The sequence below is a fragment of the Diadema setosum genome, chromosome 10, assembly GCF_964275005.1.
Source record: "Diadema setosum chromosome 10, eeDiaSeto1, whole genome shotgun sequence".
NCBI lineage: Eukaryota > Metazoa > Echinodermata > Echinoidea > Diadematoida > Diadematidae > Diadema > Diadema setosum.
This window is the reverse complement of record NC_092694.1, coordinates 34,854,276-34,869,880: the sequence shown is the minus strand read 5'-3', so window position 1 is coordinate 34,869,880 and position 15,605 is coordinate 34,854,276. Positions and strand designations below refer to the sequence as shown.

Sequence of the window (15,605 nt, the reverse complement as noted above, 5' to 3'; positions counted from 1 at the left end):
TTCATAATTTGTGATGGTGTTAATTAAAACAATAGTCTGTTTTGCCAAACCCTCAAAGTACACTGCCAGGGCACTCCAAGCCCATCGACTCCTAGATTCTCTTCACGTTGTATGGGGATGTCGTTGGTCAAAAATCAATAGGTTTGTTCATACTGCTGCTTTCCGTCACTGTAAGGTAGGCTATAACATGAAAGTTACACAAGATTCATATCGGGAAAAGAGGCCAAGTAATTACGTCGAAAACCGGCTGTTTTACGTCCAATATTTGTGTTGAAATAATATGTGATTGCTGGTACTTCAGATCCTGTAAACAGAAGTCAAGAATTTACTGTAATTCGACCAAAAAAAAAAAAAAAATGAAGTTCCTGTTACCCAAGAATGGCGGGTACTGGTTCCCTGACAAAATGAAATTACTACCTACGGCTTTGACCAATTTTCGACTTGATATTAGACTTAAGAGAAATAAATCTTTGCGTGTCCTAGCTTCTCTGCGGACAGATTCTGTCCATACCCAAATATTTTAGAAAAATGAAAATTAATGAAATTTTGTGAAATTTTGTGAAATAAGGAAAAGGCAGTCAATGTAGATGATACAGTGCACTCACGTTTTATAACGAACACAGTAAAAACGTAATTTTGAGAAGATAAAACAGAATAAATTTTAGGTTCCAAAGAATCATAAATTTATAATAATTACATTCTACTGTTAGATTATAAAGAAATTTCAATAAATTGATGTAAATGTACATTGTAACGAAAGAAGCTGTTGGTCCGGAGGATTTTGTTATAACGGCAGTGCACTGCAGTATGTAGTTACCATATCATTGTTGCTATACTCTCGACAATACAATAATTCAGTGAGTTCCCGCGGTCTTAATCTTCCCCATTATTGATAGGCTTATTATGAATGCGGCGTTAATCAGAATATAATACTGCATCATATGACTTACAAATTTGAGGTCTTAAAGGAAGAATGATACTCAAGTATCAAATTGTGGATTGTGTGAATGCAATAATAATATATGTAATGATAATGATAATGCAATAATAAGATTTTACTTTTTATTTTTCAAATGTATTACCCCACACAGTCTTGACGTCATCATTATCTACTGTATACTAGTATAAATCTTAATAATGGAACAGTCTCAAGTCACCTCACCGTGACTTTTTACATGGCTTGTTTGCATGGATGTAGCCATGTAAGTTATGCGTTGGTATTTCAATGACTACGTCAAGAATGATATTATCCCCAAAAATGTGCTTCGAGGGCGGGCGACAATTTGTGCCGTCAGCCCTCAGCACAAATTGTCGGCAGACGACAATTTGTGCTGGGGGAACAATATGTGCCGTCAGCTCCATGCACAAATTGTCGCCTGTTTCAGGGGGCGACAATTTGTGACGGGGCGACAATTTTTGTCGCAACACATGTTATACTCCCAACTCAAAAAAACGGAAACTCTGTTTTAATGCCCGGTAACCAGAAGGTTTAAGGTCAGGGACTCTGCACCTCTGTCAAAAGAAAACAAAAATCGTTCCCAGGGGTCTGCAAGTAGTGTAATGTCATGTCCACAAACTCGACATTATCTTCTCCCTGCTGCCTGTAATGAAGCGTTTCAACAAATATTTACGAAGCAGCAGGTACCAGTCAATAAGGCTAGGATTCTGTTGAAACGGTGTACACATATTGATACAAGTACGTTGGTCCTCGAAAATATTTGCGACTACGCTGTGGATCCTCCCGAACACTTTTGTTCCATTTCGCAATTCCTGGCCTAAATCAGCGAGTAAGTGTCATTAATATTTTAATATTTTCTAATGTTTGTTTTATTTTTTCATGGGCAATCTTTATTCATGAATCATGCTAAATCTGTTTCATATACAATACGGTACACATTGCCATCTTGTTCATCATACTTCATTGGCTGTGCACGCAAAGAGATTATTCTTGGGCCAAATCCCTAAACATAAGTGATCGCTACTGTTTGTCTCGTAGGAATAAAAACAGTTTTCTTTATTGGTATTATGCACTATTCTGTTACCGGCATTTATTTCAAAGTGAATTTTAATATCTGCTATATATGAATAAACATTGTTCCCTGTTCCTCTACTCTTGACATGCTTGAAGAAGAAGAAAGAAAATAAATATGAGCTCAGTAATAGCCAAGTCCCCCTTGAGCGCTAAATCATAGATCATTCTATTGTGTATGTAGATATAGATATTCACATTTATGGATGTAAACATTATATATAATATATTTGCATATTTATACATCCATGAAATTGTGTTCTTGTAATTGCTTTGAACCATATTCATGTATTAAGATAAGCATTAATTCAGTTTTCCTTCCACGATGATTTATTGTATGATTTTGCCATTTCAAGAACGGTTTTAAAGTTCGTATGTGTATGTTTGTTAGTTTCTTATTCGTTGTATGCATTTGTATTAGATAATGCTTATCAATTTTTCGATTTTATTTCATTTATTTTTTTATCATAAATCGAACAAATTTACTCTCTGAACCACCTGCAACTAAAGTATACAATTATTTTCTTGATGATTCTTATTTAATACCTTGAGAATACGGATGGATTCCACGTCCGATTATACCTGTTTGACGGTCCAATATAATGCGCCGATTTCACATCACGGCAATAGCTCTCAGATCTGTCCGAGTGCATGACGATTGTATTCTTCACGATGTTAATTTAGGTTTATATCATGTTGTTAGTAAGAAAGCTGTTAATTACTCAAAAACAAAATGTCAGTGGTTTCTCGGCTTGGAATGTCCAGCTTCAGAGCGCTATCTAGACCTAACCACTGCTACCAACGATCTCGAACAAAATCTTCATCATTATTCCGAAGTTTGAATGTTTGGTATTTAAAAGAGAATTGAGGACGATCATAGCACCACGACTACGACAATCATTGTAATAATAACACTGATGATCATGATGATAATAATAATGTTAATAGTAATAATGATAATGATAGTGATGATAATAATGGTAACAATACAATTGTCACTGTATCAGTATGCAGTGAAGAGATACGAGTTCTTTCTCACTGTATTTAACTGCAGCTGTTTCTTGTGTATATATAGATGTTCAGAAATATGCTTGGTATAACATGGTTGTGTACTCTGACTTAGCTCATGGTGATAATTTTGTGCAAAGGAAGGTATATTGAACATGATATACAAGTTTATATGTATCTTACATACACATGTACCTGCAACTCGATGTTTGATATGCAGCTTGCAGCAGTACCCCCACCGACACCCCCTATTGTTAATGTCTATGTTCTTCAAGCTTTTGTTTCAGTTATATCTAGGAGCTGGCCGCTTAGGCCTTATCTTCATCACAAACTTGACCTCCAAAGCACCCAACAAAGACCCCTTTCAAATTGTTTAGTCCCCCACTGTTAGAATCCAACTTCTACTATAGGTAGCCTCGGTATGAGAACTATGTTTGCTTTTGCGAAAGCTAGCCAAAAAGACATGTTGTTCGGTACACTCCTCGAACGACATCGTGATGGGATCACGACCAAGCTCGAACCTCGTACTTTTCAAAATTCGTCATATCCAGCTTAAACATCTCAAATCCTCAAATTATTGTTGTTGTTTTTTTTAATGTACTGTAATGCTGTCCGACTGTCCTGCTGTTCATCTATACTGTTCGTCTACTGTACTTCGACTGTTGTACAACTTCTGTTAAACCACTTCGGGAGTGATGATCGCAATAGATAAGTCGTATCGCCAATTTTGCTCTATAGACAAGTTGGACGGTTGAGTCAATTTCTTTTGGAGTGTTTTATCGTCTTCGAACTCAAACCCGAAACTACAAACTTTTATAGCGAATAGCGTTAAGTGAGGCAGAGACAACGAAATACAATTGTAATAAAATACAACTGACAAAATAAATACAAAGTGTGTGAATTGGCTATTCGTTATGGATCCTGTGAAAGATGAAACAACTTCATGCTAGCGTTTACCAGCTACAAGACTAGTAGTGCCAGGGCAGCCGATCTTCGAAAGCCAACTCTGTATAGGCCTACACCAGGCAAGGTAAAAAGGTAAACCCGAACAGGCGTGAGACTGCTCTCCGGGTTTCCTTATATATCATTCGAAGAGGAGGAAGCTAGACTTGAGTCTGAAGCTAGGTTGGGCTGAAGCTAGGCTGGAGTCTGAAGCTAGGTTGGGTGAAGCCATGCTTAAAAATCTTTGAAAGAAATGGGAGCTCGCATAAATTGAGGCAGAACAAGCAGTACTGGAAAACTGCGAAAGTGAAACATTGCACGAGGGCGATCCAGTTTTTGAAATAGCTTGATAGGGAGGACAAACGCGAGTGTATGAAACGCTTTCTGAATCACCAAAGAGATGAATTAACGCCTCCTTCCTGTGATGGTGATTATCAAATCGAGAACTTCAGCAAGTTTATGAGCTAAACCGTTGAGGAAAAATAGGCGTTCTTCTTCGAAAAGAAAACGATGCTTTGGATAAGCCCTCAAATCCTCATATCGGAGTCAGGATTGCAAGGAAAGGCGATCGCATACCGTCTGCATTGAGAGCCATTTGTCCTATTTTCATTCTGGACAACCTAAGTCGAACGTCAAGCAGGAAGAAGATTGGTTTGATATTGTACTTCTGTGTGCCATTTCCAAGATGAAAGCGGAAAAGACCACTCAATGATCGTGCTTGTATAGATAGGCCTAAAGAACTAACCAATCCCTCAATGGTCGTTCTCGAATACGCAGTCCTTGATGACAAATCGTATGTCACTTTCTTGTCAAAAGGCTCTGTGATAAGTTCGAACTACAAAGCCAAAAGGCTGACCTCTTGCTCACGGCCATGCGCAGCACCTCGAAGATACAGCACAAAAGGTGAAAAGACTGGAAGTGGTAGACGACAAAAAGGAGAACGTCATTGTTAACTTACAGTTGCCTTCTACAGATCGGAAATTCGTGCCATTAGATTTCAAATTCCCAAGAAATTCTGTGGCTTTTCTGTGTTTCATTTAGTGACATTTATTTGAATGTTGTTTTTTTTTTTCTCTGTGTTAATCGGTTCCCCCAGTCATGTATGGTCTTCTACACAGGCCTATGCCCCATCATACTATATCTCGTACTATATGACCATGACCCAACTCTAAATGTCTACAGACCTTTATGTTTCTACTGAGACAGACTGTTGTACATTCCGGTGAAGTTTCACCTAATTACCTTATTCATGGAAGGTGTATGCTTGTATGACTGTGTTATTGTTTCATCAGGTCTTCGTTGCTGGAAGGATCGCGATCTTTTTCGTTTCCTCTTGCAGGAAGACGGTAATCCCAACGTTAACGTAATCGAATACGAGTTTATCGAGGTACGAGTTTATCAGACTGCCATACCTTCGGCCTCAAGAGGGCAGCAGACGACGGTGAAGAAGTCCAGAGTTCAAAAGTAAGCAACTGACTACATTATTTCTCAATGAGACGACGGACTGAAGTCAATACGAACATCGAAAGCAGCTGCGTCTCTCCAGAAAACAACTTAGGGAATTTGTGCAAAGGAAGGGCTCCAACTGCACAAAATCATGTCGAACAAGAAAGAAGTTCTGCAAAAATTCTTGAGCGTGCTCTATACTTGTAGCTTGGTGTATGGAGAGTGACAATCTTCAGTTTTGCATGCATCGAGCTACGTGATCAACCTTTCACCAGGAGGGGACACTGGTATATCCTATCAATGTTATTGTATGCGCTCCGTCTGTGATCCCAACGGCTTCGCTCTCTTTAATAGTGACACTCCGCGGTAAGCAACTTATAGAGTCTATGGCGGAGCAAACTCGACTGGGATAGTCCAACTCCTGACGACATCAGACCTGCCACGTCAGTGGGCAGAAATAGAGGATGGAAATTTTTCATCTTGTAAACTTCAGACTTACAAGATTATGCAAGCCTCCCAACTTCGGAAGAGTGAAGCATGGTGAGTTGCATGGATTTCTCAGATACCACCGAGGACGGGCATGGTCAATGCACACGTACACCTTCGTATCGTGAATAAAGAACGCCCCTCCCCCCCCCCCCCCCCCCCCCCGTCGACACCGACGAACTTTTGGCCTCCCTATGGGACTATAGCGCCTTACAACAGTAGCTGCTCACAAATTTCTTATCTCGCAGGCAGTAAACTTATCGAAAACTGGTGGGGGTGGGAGAAGATATTAGACGAGCAGAGTCCCGTTTTATCAAAAGACATAATCAATTGTAAATTAATAAAATTAACTATATAATTAATCATAACTCTTCATAAAACAGGGCCCCTCTGTAAGAGTGGTGAGAGGAGAGGAGCAGATAGTTATATGGGTAGGCAGCAGGCCCTAAGATCCCCACGCTGGTCAAGAACCATGCAGCCCATCCCCAAGTGGGTTACAGCCCGTTGGGAGTACGCCCCATTTTCATTACGAGCTACTAGTACCACACTTATCATACTTGAGGTACATGTAGTTGTTTCTGCCTCCGGATGGGGAGTGTATATTTCAATGAATTCTCACTTGACTCTGATATACAGCTTGAAAAAAAGTGTAGAGGAGCTTTTGTATACCGAGCTTATTAGTCTTGATGTGAATAGTCTTCGGAAGTTTTCGTAACGTCGGTCAGGAGCATTTCACAATCCTCGTAATGACGCTAATTAGGAAGTAGTGGTCTTTGTAACTCATTTAGACAATACGTTTTGGTTCAAGATGCACATTTCCTTATGACAAACCATGGAAGGTCATGGGTTATCTTCTTCCTTTTTTTTTTTTTTTTTGGCTGTTTAACTGGCCCCATGCATTAGAACAACGAAATAATTATGCTGGACTTTTGTAAAAGTATGACATTTTTTCTTTCATTATACCGACTCTCTACCAAAACACGCGTTTGCAGAACTTCTAATAATTATTATATGAGGACTTGTGGAGGAGAAAGGGAATGTTTCATTTCAACCGTCCCGGCTGGCTGGTCGCCTTTGGCTCCTTCGTCCAACAGACCATCGTCTTCGGCGTCATTTCGAGCTTCGTTGTCTTGTTCGTTCTCCTCCAAGAAGAGTTTGAAGCGTCGGCCACCGCAACGGGTGAGAGAGACTGCTATACGTTACACTTTCAGTTCTATTCATTCAAATTTTTGACTGTTACTTTTGAGGTAAACTCCCTCCTCAGCAACTCCGGAGTCATTAGTTAAAATTTTGATGAAGTTTAATTGATAGAAAATGACGTCTAAAGCTTCACGTATGATAATAAGGCTCTGCGGAGTAAGATAACAAGAAATGACGGAATTTCAAAATTCTACAAGACCCACGAGACAGATACTGCGTACTTAAACCCCGTGATGTAATGTACTAGTGAGTTACTGTTATGGGACATAAAGTCATTGGATGAAATCTTAAAATCATGTGAAGTTAGAATCCAGACTTTTCTCCTTACCATCAAAAGTGGATTTAGCACTTTTGGAAAGGAACTCTCTCTCTCTCTCTCTCTCTCTCTCCCTGTCTTTTCTCTCTCTCTCTCTCTATCATAATGAATACATGTACTGTATATGAATATTTATGTATGATGTATACACACATATAATTATACATGTATATGTGACCTTGCACCACAAAACCAACAAAAAGTCGTCAGACATGGATTTCTAGTTAAGGAGAGATTCTTAAAGAGCAGACTGTAAGCTTTAAAATGATGTATAACTCAATACAAATGGACTCCACTAACCTATGTAAATAATATAGAAAGAAAACACACACTCTGAAAAAGTGTGAACTGAGAAAAGAGGCTCTGAAGTACAGGGTCTATTCAATCGCTTAATCTTTACCAAGCCATGCTAGCTGTGCAATGAAAGGGACAAAACACAGGACGTAAACCACTGGAGCAACAACAATGAAGGGATTATCAGATTAAGCTGAAACTGAGCATGTTCCATTAACACATTCTGTCCATGATTCATGCCAACTTTCAAAGCAGTATAATCCTTTCAAAAGTTATTAGACTTGAAATTGAAGAGTGTGCAAAGGATTTCACGACATGAAAAGGGGACTCAAAGACATACTTGATTATTCTATTCTCCCCTCCCCCCCCCCAAAAAAAAAAAACGGTTGTAGAAAAACTCCTGAAAACACACTTTCCCATTCATGTAATGATCCCAAACTAAAGAATGATGTAGAAGAAGTATAGCTCTTTTAGGAAATATGAAAAACTCAAGATTGACTCGGTTGACCATTTCACCTTTTGAGTCCTCATGTAAAATCAAGGGGTGCGACTTTTTGTTCGTTTTGTGATGCACGGTCACGCACACACACACACACACACACATATATATATATATGTATATATACATATATATATATATATATATATATACATATATATATATATATATATATACATATATATATATATATACATAATCCATAAACACATACAATAATTCATCATAAGAATAAAACAGAAACCTAGCTAATGCTGTCATTACCAACAGTTTATTCATGTATAAATATATGATATGTGTAATAATTGTATACATGTGTATAGATGGATAACAATGACCATCCTCGCTCTACTCAAGGCATAACTTCTTTTTTTTTTTCAATTGTTGCTTTGAAAAAAATCTGTACAATTTCTGTAATTAGTAATCTGATTATAAGAGTAAGGTGTAAGGATGTCGTAACGCTTATTGCTACTGTACACATAGGATGGATAGGAGCTATTGCTTCTGCCGCCATGTACTCTCAATGGGGACCCATACCTGTGACCGGAGCTGGTGTATGCTTATGTACAGCCAGCTTGCTTGCCACCTGTTTCCTGCCTAATCTTTGGGCGATGTACATCACATTCGGATTCGTCTTTGGAGCAGGAGCTAATATGATCAGTTTTTCTTCCCTCGACCTCATCGCAAAACATTTTCCGGGGAAATCTGGTACCAGGCCATTTGCCTTTGCTAATCTGAGTGGGTCAACTGGTGGGTGCAAAAATTATAATATTATAATTCGTTTTCTTTTTCTGTAAAATTGTAATTCGCATGTGATTTATATGCCCCTTATTCTTTCTCTGTTGCATATATACGCTATAGTAATCTATGATGGACCACTGCACATGTATCATGTTATCCTGTCTTGGTTGACTCTACATAATACGTGTTACGTTGCATTCGCAGTGTCGAGATTACAAAAAAAAAAAACACAAAAACATGAAGAATAAGAGGAAATGCAAATGTCTTTGATATCTCAGCCATCTCACCAAATCCTGTCTCTTAATTGTGACATGAGTGACCTACAAGGTGACTAATATGCGTAAAAGTTCAACTGTAGGAGTAAGAAAGAGGAGAGGTTTGTTTGTTTGTTTGTTTGTTTGTTTGTTGTTGTTGGGTTTTTTTTTTTGGGGGGGGGGGGGGCAAAATGTGAACTCGTAACAAATTGGGGGCTTGTCCGGGAATTTGAATAGATTCCACGATGCCTCTTCAAATCTTATGGTGTAGATGAAAAAAAAAAAAACAAAACTGGACAGTATATGACTGCAACTTTTCATTAGAAATCCGGTAACCTATAGCCTACAAGAGTCCAATCTCTTTAGGTGCTACAGCTACAGGGAAATGTCAACATCTCCGAAGGAAAGTGTCACGAAAGGCACCCAGACACGATATGATTTCAGTGGAGAAAGGGCACACATTTAAATCGTTGCATCGATTTGCATGATGATTGACGAATACAACGACAGATATACCTTTTAGACGCATGGGAAACTCTTAAATTGTCGCACTCCGATCATAGCCTGTAATAAACGATTATTTGCTAATGATTACGATTACTTATCAACTTCATAGAAGTTCTGCAGACATACTCGCGTTGGCACCAATATATACACACAGACACATTTTCCTTTGCCAATAGTTACATTTATGTCCACTTTCAAAAGAATGCTTTTCTCGGTAGGCTACACACCACTCTATTTCCATCCGACTGTTTATCTGATTATGAAGCTAATAGTTGTCATTCTTGATGCTGTATAGAAGGCATTGAAACAAATCCTTCTCGAAATTCACTCAGTAATTTTGATTACAATATTTACTTTTTAATCATACTTAAACATTTCTGACTTTTTAAGGTTTGCTCGTGGTGGCTACGATCGTCGATTCTACAGTTGATGCTATCGGATGGCGAATTACCTACTCCATATTTGCAGCCATCATATTTGTGATCTGCTTCCCTCTCTGCTTCGTCTACAAGTATCCCAGCGTGCCTCGCGACGAGATAAAGGTCGATGGTACCAACGGAAGTACCGACTCTCCTTATCCGACAGCATGCGCGAATAGTGAGCTCCAGGACGCGGAAGAAAGAAGCACCGAAGCTTCCATCAGCGCCGAAGCAAGCTCCCAAAGCGTCCGCGACGATCCCGATTATCGGTCAGCACTAATGATGCAAGAGAAGCCACCAGTGACGAGCTCATCGGGGATTGGGTCTGGGAGGAAAATGAAAATCAAATTATTAGTGAGAGTTCCTGGAATCTGGATGTGTGGCTTAGCAGGAATCGCCTTCTCAATTGCTTCCACTTTCAACGTCATCATTCTGGTAAGCAGAAATATGATCAATACGTAATGATCTTATACAGATGCCACCTCCGGCGGCTCGACGCCAACATTGGTATGGAACATTCCTACTGAGCTTCATGTTAATATATTTATCCATTTTTTTTTTTTCAGTCGAACAAGCGTTTGTAGAGGGGATGTGAAACACAACTCACCATATTACTTTTGCGGAACATATGAAAATACAGCATTCAAGAAGAGGAAATCAACCCTCTTTCGGTAATAAAGCTACAGTTAGAAGCTTAGGTACACTTGCAGCACACACCATGTCACACGATACTGCCCTCTTTTTTCTCCCTTCTTTTTTTTCTGTATTTTCCAGTCTGTGTCCCCCACCTTCCTCTGTTTTTCTTTCTTTTTTCTCTCTTTCTGCCGTCTTTACTCAGAGTAGTTTCATTGAAAGTATAGGAATAAGTTCGCGCTTGTCAACCGTGCTGATTATGGCTCTTGGACTGGCCGAGCTGGTGGGACGGCTGCTCGCGCTTGTCGTAGGATCAAGTATTCCTGTCTCCAATCTCATCATCCTAGGAGTCACTAACTTCTTGGGAACTATCGTTTGCCTGATGGTGGGGCTGCTTCCTAATTTAGCAACGACTATCATCTACATTGCGAGTAAGTTCGCTCATTTGATCCTCCGAATCGTCCTTTATGGAGCCATCATCTAAACTCTTGCCAGGTTCACACAACAATCTTCATCTTCGAAGGTAGAATTCAAGAAATTTAGCATATGATTCCTGTCTGCAAAGGGAGTGATGGCCTTTGTCAAAGTTGTTATTACCAAAAATAAAAATAAAAAAAACCAAACACGTGGAATACGATATCAGTATCTTGTAGATGGAAACCACGTAGAGCGATTCCATCTTATACGCTCAAACTGACTTAAATTCTTGGAAAATATCCCCAAAATACGATGGGTCTCTTTCATAAGACTCTCCCAAAATGTTTCATAAAGATTCTGAGATCGTGCTTTTCTTACGAGATCCTAGTTTGTAAGATACGATAACTCAATTTCGCGTGAAACCGTCACTTGTTATATGCTATTATGCCGTGTATCTCTCTACGTATAAGAATCGTACATTCTTAACCGCCCAAAATTGACGAAAGAAGAATTTTCATTTCAGGTCGGATTTACTATTGTCTTTCCTTTTCGTCTGTTACCTGTTTGTTTTACAGTTGCCGGGATAGTCCGAGGCATAACATATTCAATCGACCTGCCCGCTGCCATAGAGGTATTTCAGGGCGTGAACAGTTCGGTCATTATCAGTGTTGTATTTCTAGGGGACGGAATAGGCAACCTCCTTTCATCAATTTGTGCAGGTGAGCAAACTTTTCTTACCACGTTTGCGTACAGTGTACAGTTTTGAAAGGCATTGCATTGGCAAGAAACAGTCCTTTGCAGATAGCAGTCTACTTGATTGTTCTAGAGTTGCTTCCAAAAGAACTAATCAATATGGTTGACACACCACAAACAGCCATCGAATGGAATATGATCAAAGTCCTGACAAATCAACAACAAAAAATCGTTCGGATGTCGGTATATGTAGGCCATCATGAGTCATAATTATGAGCGTCATAATAATATATCCACCATTATCGTGTGTATTTGTGATGTTTCTATTTAGTGTTTCTATTAAACTCTGCTCAAGAAAATATCACCAATGGGACATCATATAAATTACAATAGGGACAAGACTGTCTTTGTCGTCCAATGTGACAATACACGTTGTGATGTAGTTCGGCTATGAGCAGCATCTCCATTGTCAATACATCTAGTGATATCCCCTGACACATTAAAGACAAACAAACAAGGAAACGCCAGATAGGTGAAATCATTACCATTGTTATATCTGTGACTTTTATTTTGAGATGTCTAATGGACGCAGTTATGTGGGTCGTTCATTTGTCGAGTACCAAAAGATATTTATCAATTCTTCTCTGAGCTCTTGCAACTGATTCTTCTTATCGTTACGTGAACTAGATTTAAATTAGTCAAAGTTGTGTGATATTCACTTAATTGTGGGTAGACCAAATAGACTCTACATAGAATTTCGAATGTTTCCTTTGTTTGTTTGTTTGAATTATTCGCCCCGGTAACAGGCCTTAGCGTTGACCTGACGTCCTCGTACAGTGCTGCATTCTTTATGAGCGCGGGACTTTACTTCATCTCGTCTGCAATCTACGTGAGCTTACGGCTTTGGCCCCACGTTTTAACCTCCAGAAGGATCGGATACCCTCCCTAATCGCTATCAGGACACCTATTGGCACAGCACTCAAAGATACGGACGATTCTGTCACTATCCCTATAATTTCGCACTCGGTACCCTCCAGTCAATTAATGGGCATTCTTTATACTATACGCTGTGGGGCAACCAGTGGAACTCGTTTAGTGTTACATGATATTTGAAGACATAGTTATAATTTTGAATAGTTATCTCGACAATGATTTCTCCTATGTTATTCAGCAACGTTTGTCTTCTCTATATGCTCAGGCGAAATCATATTCTTTTTAGCAGTTGAAAATCCGTCGTGGCCTTGTTGTGTCAATTTAGCTCACCAGAGCAAAAATGCTCAAATTAGCTATTGGAAACATTCATCGTCCGTTATGCATCCTTCTTGCATCGCCGCTGTACGTCGATTATGTTTTTGTTTTTTTCTTTCATTGGGTTTAGCTTTTTTTGTGAAACCCTATGGTGGAATTTCACTAAACCTGTCAGGTAGCATCCCTAGGGTGATAAGATCTTTGTTTGAATAGGCACTGTCCACTCCCCACCCCCCCCCCCCCAAGGTCACAATCAAGTAATTTCTTCTTCTCTAGAACCACAAGGGATTAGTGATCCTTGCTATGAAGTAGGTCCAGTAATAGATGTAGTTCTAATAAAGTTTGATTAGGGTGGATCCAAGCATGCTCTCTGGGGCCTGGGGAGGGGAGGAACATGTATCGAATTGGGGCCCAATTTGAAAATTTTCAATGTTTTCTTGACAACACCAAGACGGAATTTGAGCGAACTTGTTAATTTCTCTTATCATTTTCTCACTTATATAAGCTCACGTCTGTTCCATTATATTCCTTGCCCGATAAAGAAAAATAAAACACACTTTGTGTGAGTGTGTGTGTGTGTGTGTGTGTGTGTGTGTGTGTGTGTTTGGATGACGAGGTAACCGGAGAAACAATGAAGTTTGTAACCATTTAGTACGTTTGCTTCACTGTTCGTAAGCTCCGTAGATGAATTCAATGTCAATTACCACTATTAAGCTGAGAATTGTATCTAAATAAACAAATACTTTATGGTGGTGGTGCACAATACCTGACTTCACAGCGATAGTGGGGTACATTTTGTTTCCAATGCGTCCGTCATGTTCAGTAATGAATTCAACTTACTTCAGACACTATCGATACGATGCGTCCATTTCCCCCGACATCTCGTCACTGACAGAAGACCAGTCGTTTTTTGTCGAACACTAAAGTGGTGGAATAGTGTGATTAGGTGTTTCTCATATAGCGCTCTTGTAATTTTTTTAAAACCCTGTCCATACTCTTCACTTTCAACTCCAATAACTTTGGAAAGAATAATGCTACTGCATTGCAAGTTGGTATTATTCATCTACGGAATGTGTTAATGAAGCATGCTCAGTTTCAGCTTAATCTAATAATCGCTTCATTGTTGCTGCTCCGGTGGTCAACATCCTGTTTTTTGTTCCATTCATCCCACACCTAGCTTAGCTTGGTAAAGATGAAGCGCTTGAATAGACCCTGTACTTCAGAGCCTGTTTTTTCAGTTCACTCTTTCCAAAGTGTGTCCATTCTTTTTAATATTTAGATAGGTTAGGACAGTCCATTTGAATCGAGTTATACATCATTTTAAAGCTTAGAATCTGCTCTTTCAGAAACTGCTCTTAACTAAAAATCCGTGTCTGGCGACTTTTTACGTTGGTTTTGTGATGCAGGGTCACATATGTGTATAAACATACACACACACACACACACACACACACACATATATATATATATATATATATATATATATATATATATACATGTATATATGTATATGTTATACTGATGTTTGCGACATTAATGATAATAATGATAATGATAATAATAATAATAAGAAGAAGAATTAATAATATCATTATTACGTCATAATCATACAAATTGACCACGACAGCAAGTGCCACTTAGATACCACATGCGCTTTGCCAGAAACATCCCTATGACTATCACTTGTGTATTTATTGACAATATCTTCATCTTGTTTATTTTCATGTTCTTCATGTCGACCCTGAAGAAGACGTGTGTATGCGTCAAAAATTTGGTTTAAATAGATAGCACTATTGGACAAAAAAAAAAGAAGAAAAGAATGCATCACCACCCTACTTCGTCATCTTATATACAGTATGTATATTACACTCCTGTAATTTGACCGAGGCTTGTGTAAAACAATATTTGCCGTAGGGTATGGAAACGTGACGGAGGTATCAGAGACTCCAACCCCAAGCACCTTCTGATCTGGAGATTCTCCCGCCCGAAACCCCTAGCAAACGGGAGACTCCAAGTTGATGTGTGCGAAGCGCGAAGTTCCTAGGGTTCTAGATGTTCTCTGGTGCTATCTAAGGCTTATTTTTTCAACATACGATAGCAATAAGTAAGAAATCCTTTCCACCGGGAGACACAGAGCCAGGGCGGGAGAAATCAAATCTCAAACGGGAGAACGGGAGATTTTGCAAAAATGGGCTTTCGGCGGGAGATCTCCCGTCGAAAACGGGAGAGTTGGAGTCTCTGAGGTATGTATATGGACTCTGGAATTTGTATCTATGTGTACGCTTTCATATCTTATCGGGCTTACAGGTAGATATGATTCAAACATAGTTGTCTCACGGGCTTCCTCGTCATTTACGTATGATTCTATTGTCAGGAAAGGAATATATTTGTTCATAATAAGAAACCACAAGTTGCAGTGTTGATTAAGTTCATTGGGACAATGCCATCTCTATTAGGTAGGATATTTCAGACG

General features: G+C 39.2%; 1 protein-coding gene across 1 annotated transcript; it reads left to right on the top strand.

The window, feature by feature from the left end:
* The first annotated feature begins 10,861 nt into the window (after nt 1-10,861).
* Nucleotides 10,862-12,996, top strand: LOC140234505 (uncharacterized). Its single transcript, XM_072314546.1, has 3 exons — nt 10,862-11,205; nt 11,767-11,910; nt 12,691-12,996. The coding sequence occupies exons 1-3, from the start codon at nt 11,034-11,036 to the stop codon at nt 12,831-12,833; spliced, it is 459 nt and encodes a 152-aa protein (XP_072170647.1). The 5' UTR covers nt 10,862-11,033; the 3' UTR covers nt 12,834-12,996.
* Nucleotides 12,997-15,605: the final 2,609 nt, after the last annotated feature.